Source organism: Vicugna pacos, chromosome 8, assembly GCF_048564905.1.
Source record: "Vicugna pacos chromosome 8, VicPac4, whole genome shotgun sequence".
NCBI classification, from domain to species: domain Eukaryota; kingdom Metazoa; phylum Chordata; class Mammalia; order Artiodactyla; family Camelidae; genus Vicugna; species Vicugna pacos.
Window position 1 is genome coordinate 53,431,154 of NC_132994.1, and position 23,649 is coordinate 53,454,802.

The following is a 23,649-nucleotide window of genomic DNA, read 5'->3' on the forward strand; positions in this document are numbered from 1 at the left end:
CTGAGGTGTCTGCAAGACACACAGGTGGAGAAGATACATTCCAGGGGGCACCAAGCACACCAAAGCCATGAGCATGGCACCCTGGGGACACACTCCCTGTGCAGATGCCCAGCAGCAGTTAGCAGATGTGTCTGGAGAGCGAGAACATGTTTAGCTTGGAAATCTGTGATGCATCAAGACGCAGGAGATAAATGAACTCATTAATGTTGGTCCAAAAGGAGCCTGTAGACTAAGAAGAGTAGTGAAGCAACAGAACATTAGCTAAGGGACAGTGAAAGAGGAGGCCACAGAGAGGTCAAAGAGACAGATAGAAGAGCAGGAGAAAGTGGGTCACAGAAACCAAGGGGGAAAAGTTTCAAGGTGGATGTGGCTACCAGCCTCAGAAGTAATGCCAAATTCAAGTAAGATGGAAGTAAGACAGAACTGAAAAATGTGTACTGACGTTGGCAACCAAGAAGTCATTTGGTAGTCTCAGTGGGAACATGCTGAAGAGAGCAGTGTAGGCAGAAGCCAAGAAGCAGCCTGAAGAGAGAACAGGAGGCGAAAAGGCAGAGTCAGCAAACATTGTTAAACAAAAAGAAAATTAAACACCTCTTGTATTTTAAATAGATAATAGACATTTTGAATACCATTATCATATTTCCTCTACTACTAGAAAGCTGGAAGATAATAATATACATTTCAATTTCACTGAATGATTTTTATGAAGCACCTTCATTTATTCATTTATTAGATATGTGTTATGTGCCAGGCACTGAGCTAGGTCCTGCAAAATACAGATACAGAAGTGACAATATGTGCCCTGGAGGAGCTCACAATCTAAGTGGACAAACAGCACAGGAACAATTATAACACTGCATGAAAAATGCAATGACGGAGGATACAGAGAACATGGACGGGCATCGTGGGGTATGTGTGTGGGTGGCCTCACCAGTTATCACTTTACTGCTGCTCAGTTCTGAATCCACCCTTCACTGCCTGCTCTGTGATAATGGAGATTTGGGGGACAGCTGACATCTTTACCATAAGGATTATTTCAATACATAAGTATGTTATATCCTTTCATTTATTGAGATCTTTTATTCCATTTCTACTATATACTTTTCTATGTAGGGTCCTGTACACATTAAATTAGATTAATAGAGAGAAGAGTAAAACACTGGCAGACATAGTGGCAGTAAAGACCCTATGTGATTAAGTGAACGATCCAGTTTGGTTGAAGGATACAGAAACTAAAGGAAACTAACAGGAAAAAAAAGACCTATGCGGCTAGAAAGATAAATGATCAGGGTTTTTTTCATACGTGGAGGATAAGTATGAGACGGGGAAATGGTAAGTAAATTGAAGATTTTTCTGGGCAGGGATGTTAAATAACTAGAATTGTGTACCACTGGCATAAAGAAGGGAGAATCTAAAGATGACGTAAGAATTTTGTCCAACAAAAGAGGTAATGAAAAGGCAAGGTCCCTACTGAAGAAGCACAGTGGTGGTAGCACTTACCTTTGAAAACATCAGATACACATAATCTAAAAGGCTTATCAATAGATCTTTGAGGAGGCTTGAAGGAATCTGGAAAAAAGGGGCAAAATAGAAAGGTTTAACGCAGAAGTAATTTTTGGTTCATTTCCAGTAAGTCCATTATGGTCTCATGTCTCCTAGAAAATATTCTTTTTAATAAATGCTAATAGCAAATTGGCTGGCATTCACGTAATGCTTTGCAGTTTATAAAATGTTTTCAACATGTTTCCTCATTTAATGTCACAACACTCTGTGAGGTAGGTAGGGTAGGCATGAGCCTCATTAATTAAACAAGAAAAATTTAGCATTAGTTTGAATATTGCATGTAATTTCAAAACTGGTAACCGAGCTCCTCTGATTACAAATCCTATGCTTTTACACATACATCACTCTTCCCTCCATAAAGAACTCTAAATAATCAATAAAGTTCACAATGCAATAAAATTAATGTGGCAGAATTCTTACCAATTTGTTCTAATAAACATTGGCCTTTATACCATTTTGTAAGTTCACTTGATTGAGATCTTGTGATTAGATTTTCACCACTGAGACCACTTGTAGGGATAAAAGCTACATCATTATCCTATTAAAAAAAAGATTGAAGATATGAAACTAAATACAGCATTGTTTTTAAAATGTTAAAAGGGACAGCATACAATAACTGTACCAAGTTTGCAAAAGCAACCATGTACTTTTTAAAAAGTAACAGAAATCACAGAACTAGTGCCCTGAAATTATCTAATCCAACAGTTTTCAACTTTTTTGATTTTGTGGGAAACTTACAAGTTTGTTCCAAAACACACAAGCATTTTTACCTGGTAACACAGGCATATTTCACATTTTTGCTGGAGAAATTTCTCTCTACTAATTTTCCTCTTCCACTGTGACCTCCCTAAACCTACACATTTAATTTAATAGGTGGAGATAAAGTCTTTTACTTATATTAAATCCAAGCCAATTTATAAAATGCATGCAATTTTCTAGAATGAAGTAATCCAAAAAATATAAAATAAGATATACATAATCCCAAGGGGACATAAAAACAAAAAGAATTAAACATACTGAACAAGACAAGAATACCAAACTAGTTTTTTCTCTCATATCAGTAAAATTAGACATAAGGAAAGTAACTGAATAAATTTAAAATTATTTTACCTTAAAACCTGCTTGCTTAAGAAAGTGCCCAAGTTTTCCAGTAATCTCTTGAAATCTTTCTTGTTGCCAATTAACCTGATAAAGATCCAATTTATTTTTAAAACTATGCTTCAGACCATGCTATATAAAATTTAAATTTCTGCAATAAAATATAAACAATCAAGACTATAAAATATAATTATAAAATCTATTCAATATGAAATATATTAAAATTAAAGCTTAGAATGTCAGATCCTACTATTAATACGATCTAAAAGTAACTTTTCCTACAACAGAAAGTCTAGAAACAAACTCCAGTACATACAGAATTTTTTGTGTATGCTAAAAGGGATTTCAAATTTGGGGAGAAAAAGTGAATAACTTATTAAATTGTGCTTAGACCAACTGCTGAAATAAAATAAAATTACTGACCACCCGCACCCAAGTCAAACAGACTAAGAATGTGTATGTAATAAAAATTCTAGATATCCACACCCATGCTATATAGTATCTAAGGGTAAATGGAACAATGACTGCAAATTATAACTTACATGGAAATTCATGTCAAAATAAGATGGATAATGTAGGTATTTACTGTAAATTTTTTTCAAGTTTTCTTTCATACTAAAATACTGAGAAAAAATAAAAGATATATATAATACTGATATTATAAAAAAACCATGTAGAAAAACTTAGGTGAATATGTATCTGATCTCAGGGTATGAAAATACCTAAGTATAAAGAAATAAATCAAAAGTAAACATTAATATCTTTAATAAATAAATTACTTTACAAATTACAAATTTTTTAAAGTTCCAAATTACATGAATTCCAAAAGAAAAAATACAAATGGTAAATAAACATACAAAATATATTTAAATATTATTACCATTCACAGAAGAGTAAACTAAAAAAAGAAAAATCATGTTTTATATGTCAAATTGGAATACAATCTTTTAATAACAGCAGTGTTGATAAAAGTCTGGGAAAGTGAACATACCATATAGAAGTAAATAACGAGAGCTTTTCTCAAAGGCATTTCGATCATGTACAGTAAGTCTTAAAAATGTGTATGTCCTTAGGCCCAGAAATTTCCATAGAATAAACTATTTCTATGTACACACACACAAAACTAGAAATATCCAAAAGTAGGGGATTGTTTAAGTAAATTATAGTATATCTTTAAAATATACTAGAATAAAGCTATAAAAACAAACTCTATATAAAAATTATTAATTACTTGGAAACACGAACAAGAATATTGTCAATTTTTTGAAAAAGCAGATAATGAAACAGATTAGTACTCAATGTTATAAAGAAAAAGATTTTTATATATTAAAATACACTGGATGGATGTACAAAATGAAAAGTTAAAAATTAGGGGTGGGGAGAGTTGCAAATACATGTTGTTTCAGGTTTTCTTTATACTAAAATAAATATGCATTTTTAACTGAAAATAAAGATTTAGAAATTAATTCTGAAAATGAGAATTTATCTTCTTGCTTAAAATTACTAATATCTCATTTACTATCAGGATTGTGAATTTATTTCTTAAAATTTGACAACTGGACTAATAAAATGTAAACTTGTCATATCTGAGGTCATCAATATGGCAGAGAATCATCTTAATTAGCATCTAAAATGAATTCTCAAGTCTTGAAATACCTGATCCATTTTATTGACTGCAACTGCAAGCTGGGTTACTCCCAGAGAACGAACCAAGAGGCCATGTTCCCGTGTTTGTCCACCAGTCTCAAATCCAGCTTCAAACTCTCCTCTGCTGGCATCTACAACTAAAACAGCTACATCTGCCTAAAGAAGAAAAAAAAATCATCAAAACTAATGTCACAGCATTTTAATTCAATGGACAGATTATTCAATTAACTGTGTTGGTCAGATTTTAAAGGCAACTCTAACTTGACACCAAACACAAAGCAAATCAAACAAAGGAATTACAAAGATGGATTAAAATTTTAAAACAAAGTACTAGCATGTGGCCAAAAAAACACAACATAATGAATAAAAGATTGTCATATTTGGTTATATAACAATCACAATAACTAAGCAAAGGAGGAAAAACATAAAATTAAAACATAAGTAAATAAAACAAATATTTGTAACATAGAACACATATGGTAAAAGTTATAATCTTAATATAAAGTCTTTGCCAAAAAAGGAAAAAGACACAGCTCCACAGAAAACTAGCTAACAATTTGCTAAAGAAAACATATAAATGGCCAATATTCAAAAATTCAAATGTATTAGAATACAAAAAAAAGACATTAAAAATACATCAATGTATTCTTCCCTTAGACCACTTATACAAATCACATTGGCAAAGATTTGAAAGACGAAATTGTTTACTATAAGCAAGGGTGCTGGCAGATGGACACTGACACAAACACTGCCTGTGAGTCCACCGCCTTTCTGGAGGGCATTTTCACAATAAGTGTCAAGAGCCTTAAAATTATGTATATTTTGTTTCCCAACAACTACTTCTAGGAATTTATCCTAGAGAAATAATTATGGATTTACAGAGATATTTGTCAGAGTATTGTTCATAATGATAAAAGCTGTAATCTAACGAATTAGCAAAATATAATATATTCTCGCACTACAGCTACTGAAAAAGTACCTAAATAGCAAAGTTTCCTAACTTCTGTGGATCATTTTGACAATCAGATGAAAGATTTGTCTTCTCTTATACTCAATTTACACACACACACAAAGAAGAAAGGAAATTAACCTTGACCCAGCTCATTTTCTTCTTTAGCTTTACTGATACTAGTTCAACAGGTTCCCACTGTTCTTTTGTATTGATATGTCTTTATGTGACTCCACTTGCATCATGTGGATGCAGCCTTTGAAAATTTGCAGGAAAACAGTTTGCGCAACCATAGATGTTCCTCCATTTTCATTCTCATCAATGATTTTTGCCAATGCTTTATATCTACTGTTAAATGTAGCATTAATTTCCAATCCTTCATGATTTATACTGTTAAACTCTAAACTTCTTCAATAAAATCCAGTTCTTTTGATCAAGGATTCTTGGTTAAGAGCACAAACTGAAGCAATCAATTTGAAAATTGGCTCTTACACTCACATATTGTCACTAATAGGTCTCACACCTCAGGCAAATTGTCTGTCTCACTTCACAGAAACAGTGGTGGGTAAATGTCGTCTATATAAAGCACCCAGCCCTGACTTTATAAATCCTAGGCCCAATGATTATAAATCTCCTCATCAAGTTTTGTTAATAACTGTCAAACTTGATTCACTTTCTTAGGTTAAAATTTAAAGTTTACTGATTTGGGAAGATACCCAAAGCAGCAAGTGTTCTTCCTAATCCTCTTTCTTATTACCATCACCAAAAAATTACTGGGCGATTTCTCTATTTTTCCTATGCAACAGCTTGTCTTTGGGAGTTCAAATGCTAATATATTTTCAAAGAAGCCTTTTAAGCTATAAAAAGGGATCTCTCCTTGTCATGCATACTGTGCATGTTCTTCTTGCAGGACATTCGTGTTAGCCTTTTGTCTTTACCTGTCTCACCTTCCTACACTGTGACTTCCTTGAGGAGAGGCAGCATGCCTTGTATGTTTCTTTGTATCCTCAAAAGCCTACCTTTTTTTTTTTTAATATTTTTGAGCCTAGTTCTTCATTTGTCACATATAGAATTCCATTAGATAATCTCTAAAATCCTTTCCTACCCTAATACCATAAGAATTTGGAATAAATGATCCTTATGATTACTCTGCACTCTAAGATTCCAGAATTCAAAAGCATTTTCTGGTGTCTGCCTCTCCCATTTACCTCTCAAAATGTGCTTTGTAGTCCATCATATCCCCACACTCCTACCATGGTGCCTGGCACACAGAAGGCATGCAATAAGTATTCACTGAATGAAAACACACATACACACATACATAGAAGGAAACAAAGAGAAAAACATATAATACTCTTTGGTAAATGTGATTAGAGGTACATCAATTTAAAATGAGGATAACATGTACTTCATAGAGTTGTTATAAGGATTAAACTAAATGCATACAAAACACCTAGTACAGTGGCCCATATTCAGTACTCAGTCAACAGTAATAATTATTACTTTTCCATCATCATGATCTCAATCAGTCCACGGACCTTAAATTAATATTCTTAAATTATTTATCAACTTTCTAAAATAGAATCCAATACTTTTTCATTTATCTTCAAATATGTTCTAACTTATTCATATAGCATCCCTTTTAGATTGACAAAATGCTCATATTAACATTCCCTTTAAATGGGTGGAAAAATCTAGAAAAGGTCAATTGCTGAAGTCACACTTTTGCCAAGTGACAAAGGCAAACTTCTGAACTCTACATATTTTCTAATAGTCACCTATTATAAAAGAAATCAATGTCCTATATGTATAGTGCTATTTTCATTGTCTTAATTAGTTATTTTCTTTTAATTTTTTTCAATCTCCTCATTAAGAATCATGTAATCATGCAAATATTTTTCAATATTATAAAGAAAGTAAATTTCCCAAAGGGGGAAAACTGCCAAGCTTCAGTATTTCTGAATAAATCAGCTCCTTAAAAAGATATAGGACTTGAATATAAATAAAGCAAAATGGCAGATGTTGAACATCCACTCCAAATTATTAATAAATGAAATATAAAGCTCCACTTCATCAAGAAAATGACTATTATTTTTATTATAAATGTATAGCTTTTATACATCTACTCCTTGTAATAAATTAGAAAAGATTTTATAAAGTATCAATAAAGAGATCATGAAAAATACAGTATTTCTTTAATTTTTTCAAATTTTTAAAAAAATTTAAATGTTAAGTTTAAAAACATTTTACAAGTTACAATCCTAGATTTACAACCTCAGCATCAGGAAATTTTATGTATTGTTAGTGCTTTGGTTAAGGAGATATCTGGTACCTGGGCTGCTCCTGTAATCATATTTGGGATGAAATCTTTATGGCCCGGAGCATCCATTAATGTAATCACTTTGGTTGTGGTCTCAAATTTGGTCATGCCAACATCCATTGTTACTCCCCTTAAAGAAAACATAAAATGGTTAGTATGCACTACAGAAACAATCAGTGTTATGAATTAAATTATTTAATAATATAGGCGAAAATGACAGTCTAAAGTCTTAAGCAACAATGGGAATTCTATTATATAACGTCTGTTATTTTGAATAATTAGGCTACCTGGAATTTTTGCTGTAACAGAATTACACTGATATGGCTTTTAAACAAGGTTGTGGATGCAGTAAGTGCTTAATCAAAATGATAGATGTTTCCCATTTCCTTTTTTGGGGTAAGAAGTCGTGTAAACTGTGAACAGATAAAGATATCTGGGGACAACTCTGGAAGGGGCAGTAAATACTGCAGATGAAAAAAGATAAAATGAAGAATGACCAATACTAGAAGGTAGTTTTCCTCATCCTCTTACATTTATGCTTACTAATTATAGAAATAAACTTATAAAACTTTCATTTCCAAGGCTAGTTAGTATTTTACTATTTAGAAAACAGAAAATATCAAAGGAGATGCATGATTTTTTAGAATTCAAAGAGGGAAAACAGTAGTGGTTTCACATCTCATGTCATCATTCTTGGAGATCAATGCAGTGTCTCTTCTTAGCACAAAAACTTGCGTTCACATTGTAAGAAAGCCCAGGGAGGGTCTACAGAGGTCCTGAGCCTTCCTAGATGTCTGGAATTTAGAAAGGGAAATCAGGTGGACAATAAACTAGGTAATTATTCATCCTTGTTTGCCCAGGATAGTCCAGAGTAAAGAATAAGCATTCCCTTTTACTACCAAAGTGTCCCAACAATTACAATGGTAAATCATGTGCTTACTCTACCAGTAAGATAACCGTGGGTCTCCTGAGTCAAGTTATTCTAGTTGAAACTGAAACCATGGGCCATTTGAGTTTGTGAAAATGATGCTCATGTCTCTTTAATAATCCCCAAATAACTGCCTGAGAATATTAATGAACCAAGACTGAGTCTGAGCTCCTCTCTAGGCTGCTTTGACCGTTCTCTTTTGACCCAGCTCTGCTCTGCACTTGTAATGCTAAGGAAATGAAAATGTCACTCATGTTACTAATTTCTGTTCAACACATAAGCAGAACAGAGGATTTTTAAATATTTATCAACACATTGTATTTTTGAGATGCTATTAAGGAATGTATAGTGGTGAATTAAAACTCCCATTATGTATCTGGACTCTCCTGCTATCTACAGAATTCAGGAATATTCTAAAAAGTGAGCAATAGAGAACTACCAGCAGCAAAAATAAAACAGCCATCCAGCAGACGTATTATCAAAAAAAAAAAAAAACAATAAAATTACTATTTATTCTAAAGAATGAGACAGATTATTAGTTCACTTGCCAGGTCAATTTACACATGAAATAAATTCAAACAAGTCATTCTACTTTAAATTATGTTCTTCTCAATTCCTTTATCTACCTAATAGATAGTACAAAGAAAACTAAAAAGCCATATACTTTAATAATCTGCTTGGTAAGTTGACAGGTGGAAATTATTTAGTCTTGTAATACTGATATCATATAAAATTCTAGTTTTCCAATAGTCATTTTCCAAAAATTTGCAACTGTCCAACTGATTTTTCTTACTAGGTTGGAAAATAAGTTTGTGTACAATATGAAATAAAAAAGATTTCTAACAAGTAGAAAAAAGAAGCCAAACCACTATGATATAAGATTCTATTTACCAGAATAACTAAGGAATATTATGATCCTCTTTATTGAGAATTACCTTATATATTACAATGTAGATAGACTATCCAATATTTCAAGAAAATTAACACACATTTTTTTTAAAGTATGAAAATCCAAATATATTCTCTAATCATATTCAGAATGAAGACATCAGGGAACACAGAGTAATTTCTTTGTCAATTTAGGACTTGTAGAGTATTATTTTGACATAGTTGATACATCTACAACCTCACTTAATTATTAAGGTGCCCTCTTTCTTTCTGACAAAGATGCTATTGGGGTCCCCATCCCTAACAGTTTTAACACGGTATATGTCACCACTCTAAAAGACTTCAAAAGAAATAGTTTGGCCAGAAGTATATGATTAGCTGCACTCTCCTGCTAGAATCTCTCCAAAGTTGGCATTGAACACAGTAACAGATATAGGAGTAATTGACTGGATTAGATATATATGGTAGGAGATAGGTTTAATTATTTGTTGACTCTGTCCCATAAAAACATAGTACGGAAAGTATAAAAATGAATTAAGTCTGGTAAGTTGGATTTACTGGTCATTTTGATTTCAGACAGAAGACAGTTTACTACAAGAAGTTACCTTTCCTTTATAACCTGATAGAAAATTAAGTCTTACTCATAATTTTAATCCAAAACCAAGACAATTTGACATATGCTTGGGGAAGTGGCAACTGAAACTTTTCCCTAAAAATTAATTAGCTAAGGGTTTTCACTGCCTTTTTCTCTGTGTCTTTTAAATTTTTTTGATAAACATTCTTTTAAATGATTCTCATAGAATTTGGAAGAATAAAAAAATGTATGTAGATTATAATGAAGACTACAATAAAAATATTTCCCTGATAATTGAAAGCTTTAAAAAAAAGTGTCTCAAATATTTCATGGTATATTTCATGGATATTCAACATATATTACATACTTATTTAAAAGACTTTATATCATTTCAAAATGAAAATGTTGAAATACAGTGACTACCTTTCCCTCTCTTCGCCAGTCTCATCCAAGACCCATGCGTACGCAAACGAAGCTTTGCCAGCCTTTTTAGACTCTTGTTCATACTTATGCATAGTTCTTTTGTTCACATTACCCAGAAGATAAAGCAAATGGCCCATCAGAGTACTTTTCCCAGCATCAACATGACCTAAGGAAAATTGATTCAGGATTAATACTAGGTACATTTTCCAGACGCTGTTCACATTGAGGCACTGCATGAATAGATAATTTGATAGTTCGTGTCAGTGTTTAGAGTAGTACCAGTTCTTATCAAATAGCAGTTAAAATGTCTAAATGGAGAAAAAAAGAACATGTCTCTTTAGAGAGGGGGGAAATTTCCTTGATTTCTGGAAATTAAAATTGTCAACAAGACATGCCATTTTCAAATGTTCACAAAATGAAAATGATACAACCAAATCTAATGACCTTTTCGGTAACTGGGGATTCTTTCACCCAGAGTGCCCTTGGTAACTTGGCATTATGATGCCAGGCCTTCTTGCTTCATGTCTATTTACACTCACACAGAAACTCAGAGTGGAATGAACTTCCACGCTGCCACTAGAAAGTTATTGGGCTCAAGCAGTTGACTGACAACCCAGAGGAACAAACGGCATTTACCAATGACCACTAGGTTGAGGAGTTGCTTCCCTCCTTGTCGCTTCTCCAGTTCTGCCTTTATATCTATTTGTTGCCTCAGTTTGCCAGACTTTTTCACTGGTGTTGGTACTGAACTCTGCTCTTCTGACGCCTGAATGGTGTGGGATGGAAGAGCTGGTTTAGGAACGGTGTCAGGTGCATCAGAAGAAACAAGGTTGGTATCTTCACTAGCATGTCCTTTTTGAGGTGTGTGGAAACTATGACCATTTTCTTCAGCAGTTACCCTACAGAAAGCAGAGAGAGGAATAAAGTGTTTAAACCAACTTGACTGACCTCCTATAATGTCAGAAGAGCAGAGAAGTTGTCTCTTCATATTCCTTACACTTGTAGACCCAAATGATCTCTAGCCGCTACGTGGCTAGAGTCTGCTAAGGTGGAAATGATAAGTAGTTAGACCCAAACCACACAAATACAGACTTGGGAGATCCCAGGAGAAAAACAGACTACCAAAAACTAAGATAAGAAGAAAACATCCCGTAAAATAACTGAAATTCAATGTCTAAGCCCATAGCTTAGCCATATAATCCTATCAAAACAGATGGCATAAAGGAGATGTTTTGTAAGAATTGGCACCATTGTGCTCCTGGAGATAAATTAGCATTAAAAAAATCGTTTAATCAGTTTTAACCCTAACTCATTCTTCCAACAGGACACAGACTTACCATCTTTTCTGCTCAAGCACTATCCTTAAAGGAGATATCTCTAAATGTCTACATTTTCTTATTAGTTTGGCAAAGGATTTTAATTCATTAATTCAACAAATACTTGATTCACTTAAAACTGTAACATATACTTGGCACTGATGTTGAGAAGAAATGACGACACAGAAATGAAAAAGTTATCAACTGATTCCAAAAGCTTACAGTCTAGTGAGGGACTGGGATATATGAAATAGAAACAATATCATCTAGCTTAATTTATTTTCTCCCTGACAGTAACAATGCCTCCAAAACTAAACACTGATCTTAATTCCTCATTAGCTCTTTGACTATCCTCCATAGAAACTGTACCAGGGCTATCCCATGGATAGCTATAAAGAATGTGATCTAATCAACCAGACTATGATATGCCTCACCTTTCCTTCAATGACACAGATAAACAGATACTATACTTGATCGTAGCCAAAAGGCCGAGAAGCAATGACACAGATAAACAGGGTTAGGACAAAGAACAGGTTAAATTCCAAGTTATTAAGAATGAAATCAATTATTTACAACTCAATCTAGAGCTGGCAGAGAAGAATTACATGCAAAAAGCAGTTTAAAAAAATCACTTAAGAACTGCAGCACAATAGAAATGTGTGGGAAGAGTAAACCTATTTTCTTCTAGATTCGTTGTTCCCTTTCAGGGTATTTTAATATGCTCAATACTAACCCTTCATACTATGCTTCAGGAAAGAGCCACATTAGTTTTATATTTGCAACTTCATTAAAAACCTCATATCCATTCCCATTTTATTTTGCTTTTGCAAATCTCCAATAAGCAACTTTGGTGTTCAGTTTTTAACACTGTTCAGACAGAATAGCTTCATCTTGAACTACAGGGAAAAAATTTATGTGGAAAATATTCCCATTCTTTTATAATATTCCAGTGGACTAAATTAAGGATATCACACGGAGACTATAATTTGCAAACATTTATTTGAATGACCTGAGCTAGTTCTGAAACAAAAAACATGACAACTCTACATTTAGAGGAGTCAAAAAAAAAAAAAACACCCTACAAATTACTATTAAAGTATTCAGCCAGAATGACTAGACACAGACTCTTGGTTCTGATCAGACCTGGGAGAAATCACAATCTGTGGCTTCAAATCTTCCTGCTGTTAGTGACAGAAGCTTTTCTTCAAAGGAAAGCTCATGCTAACTACGACATGGAAAACAGATAAAAGCAGAACAGCTATGGCTGACACAGTGGGTCGAGGCCTGAAGCTCACTCACCCACCAACCCAGGCAGCCATGCTCAGAACAGAAAGCGTGTCACAAAGCATGGGTCTGACTTGATCGTCTCAGTTACAATTCAGTAACATGAAAGGTTGCTTTTCTCTTGCTATCATGGTAACACCCCCTTTCAAGTAAGTTTTAGGTAAACTGCAAATTAGTTCACTAAATTGTACAGGGTTAGAGGAGAGTGGCCAAAGTGATTAGAAGAGCATCCTAGGTAAAGTCTGTACTTACTAAAAACTTCTGCATATTATGAAGCAAAAGTCAATGTTTTAAGATTTTTGGAAAAGCTCCAAGATGATGTCTAAAAATGACCATTCTGGGTTCAGGGCTATAATTACTGACTGGTACAAAAGAAAAAGTTGGTTGAATACATTTTCGGGTGCTTTCTGATATAATTTTGTAATCTCATCTATTATTATAAAATGGTCTGTTTTTTTTAAAACCATTTTTCCAAAAGTGGGAATATTTCTACATGACTATAGAGGCTTAATCTTTCTTTGTGAGTTATTTAAACGATACTGAAAAGCTAACTTAGACTTAAAAGGTTAACCACCAAGATATCTGTTCTCTATGCCAGGTTCTAACCATTTTTACTTACATGCATTTTCTAGAGGGTATTTACTATTTTTAATATTAGTGGAGAAAAATCTGCAGTTTCACTTTCTTCTAAGAAATGCATTATTCTTTTTTATAAGCTGCCACTGGGAATCATACAAAGTAGAAATCTATGATGCTGAAGTCTTGACTCAAAAGTGTTTAATTATGTTTCTCTGTGCTTCCTTGAGACCAAATCAAAACAACAGCCCAAGCATTACCCCTACTATAAATTTTCCCAGAAAATCCTATAAAAGTAGTTGATGTAAACATAGCTTGGTCCTTGAGCAACATGATGCATTTCTGAGTATCTCCATCTGCACCTGCAGATCTTTCACATTCTGATGACTTCTCCCATAGGACCACATCACAATACTGGCTCACAGGCTGCTTTCTACCTTTATACTATGAACAAGTTTACTTTAAAAATAAAATGTATTTTCCCAAGGATTCTGATCAATAAATATTTAAACAACTATACTGTGAAAGGAATATGATGATGAACATTAATGGTCCCTGTCCTCATGAAGCATATAATCTTGTAAGATTTTGAAAGGCTTGCATTACACTTGTAAAGCATAGAGGTGGGTTTGCAAGAATTATTTCTTATATTTACTATTTATTTTTTTCTTGCTCATTTATTTTCCATTATTTTTATAAATATTCACATAGATAACTATGCATATACTTCTAATGTATAGACAAACATACATAGATAACTTTAGAATCAAGCCTATTTTTTCATTCCCTTCTCTTTGTACTATGTTCATTTGCATGTTGCTTTCTAAGACTGCTGAAACCTTTCACATAAGATTATAAAATCCTTAGAACAAGGCATTATGTATTCTATTTATTTTTTCCTCTCTCAATGGAAATAATCCCCTAATAGGATTAAATGGTACTTAAGACATGAGGATAAAAAAGGTATTTATAATTCTGGCAACCCAACCCCAATTCAGAGAGAAAAGACATACATTGAGCTTTCTGTTACTGAATCAAGATCAAAATTATTGTAATGAACTAAAGTTACTCAAATTAAAAATTAACTTTTTCATTCATTCATTCATTCAACTGACATATACTGAATGCCCACTATGTCCTAGAAATGGAGTTCCTTCCCTCACTAAACCTAAAATCTAATGAATAAAGTGCTGCTTCTACAAAATCAAAGAAACGAACTAGGTAATTGTTAACATTCTTCCCAGCCAAGACTCAGATACTTCCATTAATTTACATAAAAGAATATTGTAAAGGAGGAAGAATAGGGCTGCTGAATTTATATTTCCTGAAACTGGAAAAAAAAAACCCTGTATTGCTTATATTTGATTATAGTGTTTCTTACTTATCTAACTGGTAGACAAAATAAATATACTTTATAAATAACAGATAAAGTTAATGTCTTTAAACTGTGCTGTTATGTTCCAAGGAACCCAATGCCCTTGTCTATAAAAACTCTTCAGAGAATTCTAAAGATAGTGAAACAGGTACTACTAAAATGACTTACTATCATTTCTCACTAGATACTTGCAAGTCTGGGTGTGTTTTATTTTATAATTTATCTCTTTGTTATACTGATCTATTTTATTCAGTGTGAAAATCTTAAAGTTTAAAGATAATAGTAAAAAAATTTTAATTAATGATTCCATGATTCACCTACATTTAATTCCTAAACACTACTTACCTACGCCATCTAGTGGCACAAGGATTCCCTACCTCCCAGTACTAGATTTCACAAAATCATACATTTTTTATGTTAAAGTAGCTATATTTAATTTGCATGAGGAAACTGACAGTGAGACAGGTTAACACACCAAGATAAGCCTAGAATCAAGCCTAATTTCTCATACTGTTTGTACTATGCCATACTGAGGACCCATTACATACACCAATGATTATGATATATTATGCAAAATTGAAACAGATTCTCTTTCTCATAGTCTAATAAGCAGACAATACTAATTTCAAAAAAGGGGGGAGGCATTAAAAAAACCTTACCCAGGCACTTCAAATCCCATAGTTTGCTTCTTTCCAGATACAGTCATTTTAGCAACTTTTGGCACAATTTCAGAGTCACTGCGAGATGACTGGGAATCTATTGATTTTCCTAATTAAAGAGTAAAATATAAAAGGCTAATTAATTCAAGTTGATTCCTAGAAACATTTATTACATATTAAATACATATTATGATAATTTTCACAGAATCACATCTTTATAAATACATATTTTTTCCCTAAAAAATTCAGTGAAATATTAAAATGCTGAAAGAAATTCTTCTGTCACCCTATTCTGGGAAATCCCCTACTGTCAGGGCTCTGTTATGCTTAACCTCCACCAAATCTCTTCCTAATTTTGAATTGACTCTTAAGTTTCAGTATTAAGAGGTCACAAGGTGGTTTCTGCACTGAGCCTTGTTCTGACATTATACCTAGACCCTATAGCTCCCTCTCCAACCACACCCTTTCATGATACTAAAATTGTTTGGTCAGTTAGCAGATGGCTAAACTATTTTTAATTGTGATACCTATAAACTGATCAGCAAGCTGAGAGTCTGCTGAATTGTGCTAGACACTGCATACATTTTACTTGCGCACAAAACCAGATTTAGTAAGATATTTGACATCTATAAAGAATATGGGGGAAGAGCTCAATATAGAAAAAGTGAATTAATACCATAAAAGAGTATAAATTATAAGCTAGATCAAAGTAAGACTTTCATGCATTTGATCCCTTAAAAATATATGTATGTAATTCATGGAATTCTTTAGAATGTATCTTTATAATTTTTAGTAAGAGTACCATCAGGATTGGGTCCACATAGAACTACAGAAATTGCATGTGCTACATTGGTAAATATATATACAGAAATTACTGTAAAAAAATTAGATAAAAAATTAATGTATATAATTCATTCAAAATGTTTGCTATTTGCTACTATATGCCAAGCACTATGCTGGAAATATAATGGTGAGCAAAAGCAGACATAACCCTTGTACTGAGAAAGCTTACAATCTAGTGGAGAAAATGTATTAACTGATCACAAAAAATAAAAGTAAAATTAAAACTGTTATTAGTGTTATAATCTGCATAACACTTAAGATTTGGTGACAGGGTAAACGAATTAGAGTGCTTCCACAGGAGAGTGAGAGTTGAGTGAAGATACAAAAAATAAGTAGGAATTAACTACACACACAGGAAGAGCACTCTGAACAGAGAGTAGCTTGCATAAGGGCCCTGCAGTAGGAGGCAGCATGGATGGACTTCAGAGGGAGTAAAAGCAGAGGAGAGGGAGTTCAGTTAAATGAAGCTGAAGAGGGAGGCAGTGGCAAGGCAATGCAGGACCTCTGAGCCGCAGCAAAGATCCTAATGTTTGTTCTAACAGAAGCCAACAAAATGATGTAAGAAAGCAGGGGGAAGGGAAAAAGAGGAGAGGATAAAATAAATGGTTAAGTTCAGAAAAGTCTGGGCTGGCGCATATGATTCATCAGCACATAATTAGTTGCTACAAGCACTGATATAAGTGAGATGACCAAGGGAGAGAACACTGAGTAAGAAAAAAAGTGGTTGGAGGACAAAGCCTTGGCAGAAACTCAACTGTTAATCACAAGATAGAGGACAGAAAAAAAGAGGACAATGAGCTTGCAAAACAGTGACAGAGGGGGGCCAGGGGAGGATGGTGCCAAGGAAGCTAAGGCAAGAGAGTGTCTGCTGGACCTGGTATCACCAGAGTCCGAGGATGCTGCTCAGTCAAGTGAAAAGAAATGACTGAAAACGCTCACTAGTGACATGATCCCTTTAGGTAAAGGTCATTTGTAGACTTAGCAAGAGTCATCTGAGAGAAGTGAGGGAAGGAAAAGCCAGAATGGGTTAAAAAAAAAAAAAAAAGAAGTTGAGAAAACAGAAGCAGCAAGTACATGTCCACTATCTTATCCGTAATTCCAAAATTCAAGAGCTCTGAAAAAGTAAGGCTTGGTTTGTTTTAACTTACTTGGAAGCAAAGCCTGACCTAGGCTAAAGTGAAAAGCCACACATCTCAGGGCAGAAATAACAGCGTGATGATTATAGGGTGCGCCCCATATCCCACTGGGGTTATCACTCCATAGATATTAATACTTTCCTAAATCCAAAAAATTCTGATTTCTGAATCAAATCTGGTCCCAAGGGCTTTAGATAAGCAATCTGTAGATCTGGACAAATGATTCTCTTTAAAAAAATCTGGTTGGAAAAGGAGAAATGTGGTAGAATGGTGGCAAAAGGGGGATATGGGATCATCTGATAAAGAGGATAAAACTGATTTTCTATATGCTTTTTCTAGCAATGTTCAGCCATTCAGGAACAGGCACTGCTTCATTCAGGATTAAGTTTCTATCCAACAGGTGCCAAAACAAGGTAGCCGAAGGCACTGGCAACAAATAGGGGAAAAGTTATTCATGAGCTCTGAACTGGATTAAACAAATAAAACAAAGGAAGAGTACTGAAGTGCTGGCAGAAAGCTGATGGGTCCAAAGGTCAGGAAAAGGTCATGATATAAGAAGTACAACTAGATGGCTGTGTCAGAATGGAACAAGTGATTGCATGACTTTGGAGGAGGGGGAGTTACAGTGAATAGCTGATGAGAGGTAAAGGTCACTGGAATGAGGTGGTCAAGGAACTGAAAGTCCTGGGTGCTGGACTTGTTTTCCCATATCGATGCACAAGTAAGCTTTGACCATGAAGGGCTTAGAGTGTAGAAGACATTGTAAGCCAGCTGTCAAAGTCTTTAACAAATAAGGAAAAGTGACTATGAGGATGACAACAGTGAAGACTAATAAAAGGCAAAAGACAGGAACTTCAAAGGAGTAGACATTTAAGGGGACAAAAGGGGGGTGGAGGATGAAGGAATAATGGTGTTGGAAGAGGCAGCAAAAAGAATAAAGCTGATCTTCCAGACCCTAGGATTTGAGAAGATACACAAGAAAAAAGGCAAGAAAGTAGAAAAAACACTGGGAAAACACTGAGAATTATGAAAAGGTTTCGGTTTCATGAAAAAAGCAGTTCCAAAGTTACAGCAAAAGTAGAGAGGAAAGAGAGGTGAGTGAGAGATAAGGAAGGAGAAAACTGAGAGCATGGTGACGATGATGAAGATGAGGAGGAAGGGGACGTGGGGGGAGGGAGGTGTGGAGGTGGGGAGAACACCCTAAAAAGAGACATGGTGGATTTTGGCCTCTGTCAAAAAAGGGAAAAAGACCCATAAAGCATAAAAGTGTCTCAATCCAGGCGATACACAGTTGAGTCCCACTTCCCATTAAGATTCATTTTAATACCTTCTAACCATTTTGTGTGTAAAAAACTTTCCTGACTCACTTATACATTTAGTACATTGAAATACTGTAATTTCGATTTAAAAAAAAGTAAGTGGGTCATAAAAGGAAATAAAAGGTCTTCAAGCACAGAGAAAAATCACAATATGATCCTGTAATATTTCTGGGTACACAGTAAATATTAGTTTTCATTTCTGGTGATTTCTTTCTACAGGATATCAAACCTCAAATCTTTAAACCTATTTAAATAATGAAAGTCTTTTTTAGAGAAAAAGTAAGCCTAGTATTATATAGATCTGAATATCACCCATTAAAGCAGTGGTTTTTAAACCTTTTTGTTTAGGTCAAACACCCCTTTGAAAAAGCTAATGAAAACAATGGGATACTCTTACAGAAAAATACACTACACACAAAATTCTGCATGCTATTTCAAGGGGTTCAATAATTCCAACTCTAGAACGCTCCCCTTGAGAGACAACCTTGACTCAGGGTATTCTGGAAATATGTTAATTCAGTTTGATGTTATCCATAGTCAGTGAAACACATTCAGTAAATTTTGCACTAAGCTGTTGTTAACAGCAATGTAATGTACTTCCACTTATCCAATGACATTACAAAGTCTCCCTCACAACGAGCAGTATGCTGACGACAGGTCAAATCTACTGACACAGCTCGGAAATGAACTAATAACTAAAACAACCAGTCATGGATCAATAAGAGATACATTTATGAGTATTCAAATCCATCATATAGAAGTGTAAAAAGTTCACTGTGTTCCCTCATCTTCCCCAACCGACTAGAAATTCACTTACTGCATAACAACCTCAAGAAATTGAGTATTACATTTTCAGAAAGTCACCAAATAATGGCAGCATGGAATGAGTACTGGATGGGAAAAAGGAGCTTGGATTCTAATTCCTACTCTGCCACTAATTAACTTTTACCTGCCTTACAACTTAAATAGTTCATTTAATTTCACTAGCCTCAGTTTTCTCACCTACAGAATGAAGTACATTAAATGATTCCTAGTTCTGAGAATGTATGTGTCTGTGACTCCCAAACCACTAAGATGTCCTTTAAATCAAACAGGCCACTAGGAGATAAAGTAGAATGTGCCATTCCAAAGGAAAATTATCAATGTCTTCCTCTAAGCCACACAAAAACTCATTCACCAAATCATGGGTACCAAAAAGAAATACATTCTAAAGAGCCATATATTTGTGATTAGCGTTCGTCTCGGTAGGGTGGAGAACTGATCATCACTTAAGACTTTTCATTTGGATTGAAATAACAGCTACTCAGTTAAGTCTAACTTGCTTATTTTATAGACAAAAAAAGCCTCAAGGAACAAAGGGACTTCACCTCAGTGGCAGGCCCTGTACCTAACCAGCTCACCTACCTGTCCAGTTCACCTTTCTCATACCCCAGCTGCCTCTAAAGCAAAGCCTTCTGTCCCTGGTGGTTACCCCTTGCTGGGCTGCTTCCTCCAGAACTCCAGTGCTTTGTTCCTGGGGCTAAGATCCAAATAGCAGAATCTGGGTTTTCTCCTGAGCATGAAATGACCCAAGTCTCTTGTCCTGAAGATTTTTTTTTCCAGTGTGTATTTCTTTGTAAAAGATTCAGCTAAATCTCCCAGCACCACACAATTATCAAACTTGCTGAATTTAATGAAATTTTTGCTTACCTAGCCACAAGATTTTCCCTCTTCTGACTCATCCCTTTGGTTTTTAAAGCACAATCAGTATTAGACGACTAGCTCTTTGAGGGTAGGAACTGTGTCTTCACAGCACACAGCACATGACACAGTGCTCTGCTCACAACAAGCTTTCAAGAAATAGATTGTAATGATTAACCCCTAAGGGTTTAAGTTCTGAAACTGTGAGTTGATCTCTATTGTTTTTTTAAGTTATCTTAGACCTCTTCTTCAGGCAATAACCTCAACTTACTCTCTTCCTAATTTTTGCACTTAACACCAGCCACCTCCTGATGTTTAGAGATCTGGGTTCTAGAAAGCCGATCTGGCACTGGCTATGGGCACTCTTGTATGCTTTCCTGCTGGGTGGTTTTGATATGCTCTTTTACCTTCCTAACAACCACACAAAGTGGGCATCATCATCCCAACTTTACTTCAGAGAAACTGAGGTTCAAAGTAGCTAATTTGCCAAAGATTATACAACCTTGGCTTGTGACACAGCTAGATTTAAAAAAAAGGTATGTATGAATCACATGGTAGCTATTCTCAAGGAGTTTATACACCATTTTGACAGACAATTATAAACGCTGTGGAGATAAGCTGTAGAAACAATAAGGAAGAGAATTCTAAGTATGTACCTGAGTACTTAGAGACAACTTAACAAAATGAGATTTGACCTGATCCTGAATAATAAACAAAGAAGAGGCAAAAATAACATGAGAAAAAGCATATTTAAGGGTTAATGGAACAAAATTTCTGAAACAGACTGGGCAATGATCAATAAACTTTTAAAGTAAGACTATATAACTGAAGCTTTGAAGGAAAGATGTTTTTAAAACAAAACAGACCTTTTACAGATTTACTTTCAAGGACTATTTTTCTCATTCAAAAAGTAGAAAGTAAAACAAGTAGTATTAAATATTCTAAATTAGGGAGGATAATTACTGAGACTATTAGAAATGGGGAAGGCTAAATTAAAAACAGGTTAGAGAAAAACCATAGAAACTTGTAATAATGATTTCTCCATAAAACATGCTGCCATGTCTCATCAGTCTATATAATTCCTTACCTCTTCCCTAGCTACTACTGAGGTATCCCCGACTCTTCAGTCCTAGGATGTTATTTAAATTCTGTGATATCATCTACCTTGCAGTAATCAGTTCTAATTAGTCTAGCATGGCTAGAAATCTAAGGTTCTGCCACCAGAAAATTCATGAACTTGAGCCTTGATCTAGTCATCAAATACTCCAGAGACCAAGTCTATCCCATAGGCAAAATAAGAATACCACCACCTAAATCATGTACTTGACAAAGATGCTGTAAAGTACTCAAACTATTGTAAGAATATTCTCAATTGAAAAAATAAATAAATCAGGCCTTTATTCTATGGTATAATCTCATCATTATTCATAAACTATCCTTGCCAGAAAACCCCTAAATCAAAAATAATTGCTGAAGTTTGTGGTCAATATATATTCACTGTAATTATCTTCAGTTTGACTGGATGCTGCTGCATCCATTAGCCTCCCTTTTTAAAAGTAATTTTAGGAATTACAGAATCAAAAAGTACTAGAATAAACACATACCTAGTCATAGATAAACAATTACACAAAAAGTATACCTTATGCTGGCTTGAACCCAGTGGGTCTTTTTTTTTTTTAATTTGCTTAAGTGTTCTACAAGAGTACATACAAGGAAAAAAAAAAAAAGAATGATCTGGTAGTACAAAATCCAGTGGGACTATTTTAGGGGGAAAAATGCTAAGCTGATGCTGAAGTTCATCTGGAAAAGTAAATGTAGGAATGACCAATAAAATTTTTAAATTAAGGATAATGACAGGAGACTGGAACTACCACCCATCGTAAAGTTGAAGTACAGTAAAATGTGGTAATGGCATAAAAATAGCTTGACGAATTAGAACAGAGCATCTGCAAATGAACCAATTAATAGGAATATATTTATAAGTTATACATAAAATTAAAATTTAGTATATGGAAATTATGAGGATATATATGTTACATGTAGTTAGAAATTCAGTATGTGCAAAGAGATGTTTCAAATCAGTAGAGAAAGAATGGGTTATATTCAATACTGTATTAGGAATATTGGCTATTTATTCAAAGAGAAGGCTCTATCATATGTTTATGATGTACCATATATAAATTCCTTGTTGATTAAAGATATGATCATAAAGTAAGAAAAAAAATATATTTAATTTTCAGGTAAAGAAGCCTGACAAACTTTACATAAAAATTTTAAAATGTCTCCCTGATTAAAGATACCACAAGCAAATATAACATATTTGGGGAAGTATATACAAGGGGTTAATAAATATATAATATATACACACAATATTACATATTATATATACAGATATAATACATATAATTTATATATATATATATATATACACACACAAACCAATAAAAGAAAACAACTCAGAAAAAGAAAGTGAGCAATAAATAGACCAGCTCAAAATACACAAGTCAAAGAAAGGTGTAACAGAAGAAATGCAGGGAGAGGGAGGGATGAGGAGGGAAGGAAGGACTGAAAAGAGGAGATGATGGACAAGGAATGACAAAAGGGGAGAGGGAAGAGAGGAGTAAGTAGAAGGATTTCTACATTTTTTTTAAATTAGCATCCAGAGTTGCAAGGGAACATGGGGAAGAGTGCTGACACTGTTGGCAAGAGTACAATCTGGTACAACCTTTTGCAGGGAGAAATTTGATAAAATCAAAAAATTACCATATATATACACTGTATTTCTGAGAATGTGTTCTACAGAAACACTAACACCACTGTGCAACATAATATATGAACAAGACTGTTTACTATTGCGCTGTTTGCAATGGTGAAAAAACTGTAGATGCACCTTAATAAGGGAATGGTTAAACTAATTATGATGCAGCCAAACAATGAAGCAGTTTGTTTCAGATATAAAAGTCAGATAGAAAACCATGACATATTAAATGGAAAAAGCAACTGCAATATTATATAGCAAAGATGCTATATCACTATGTTATTGACATTAAAAAGTCGACAGGAATGTAAGG

General features: G+C 34.2%; 1 protein-coding gene and 1 pseudogene across 1 annotated transcript in view; both read right to left on the minus strand.

Moving 5' to 3' along the window:
- Positions 1-23,649, minus strand: part of HBS1L (HBS1 like translational GTPase) — a 75,480-nt gene that overhangs the window by 13,586 nt on the left and 38,245 nt on the right. Inside the window, exons 5-12 of the mRNA XM_006200076.4 lie at positions 15,601-15,709; positions 11,027-11,289; positions 10,391-10,556; positions 7,590-7,707; positions 4,318-4,464; positions 2,674-2,748; positions 1,984-2,101; positions 1,501-1,569 (exon numbers count right to left, since the gene is read on the minus strand). Of these exons, the coding sequence (XP_006200138.1) occupies positions 1,501-1,569; positions 1,984-2,101; positions 2,674-2,748; positions 4,318-4,464; positions 7,590-7,707; positions 10,391-10,556; positions 11,027-11,289; positions 15,601-15,709 (1,065 nt within the window). The remainder of the gene's footprint in view (positions 1-1,500; positions 1,570-1,983; positions 2,102-2,673; positions 2,749-4,317; positions 4,465-7,589; positions 7,708-10,390; positions 10,557-11,026; positions 11,290-15,600; positions 15,710-23,649) is intronic.
- LOC116281659 (U2 spliceosomal RNA) lies at positions 12,065-12,206 on the minus strand (annotated as a pseudogene).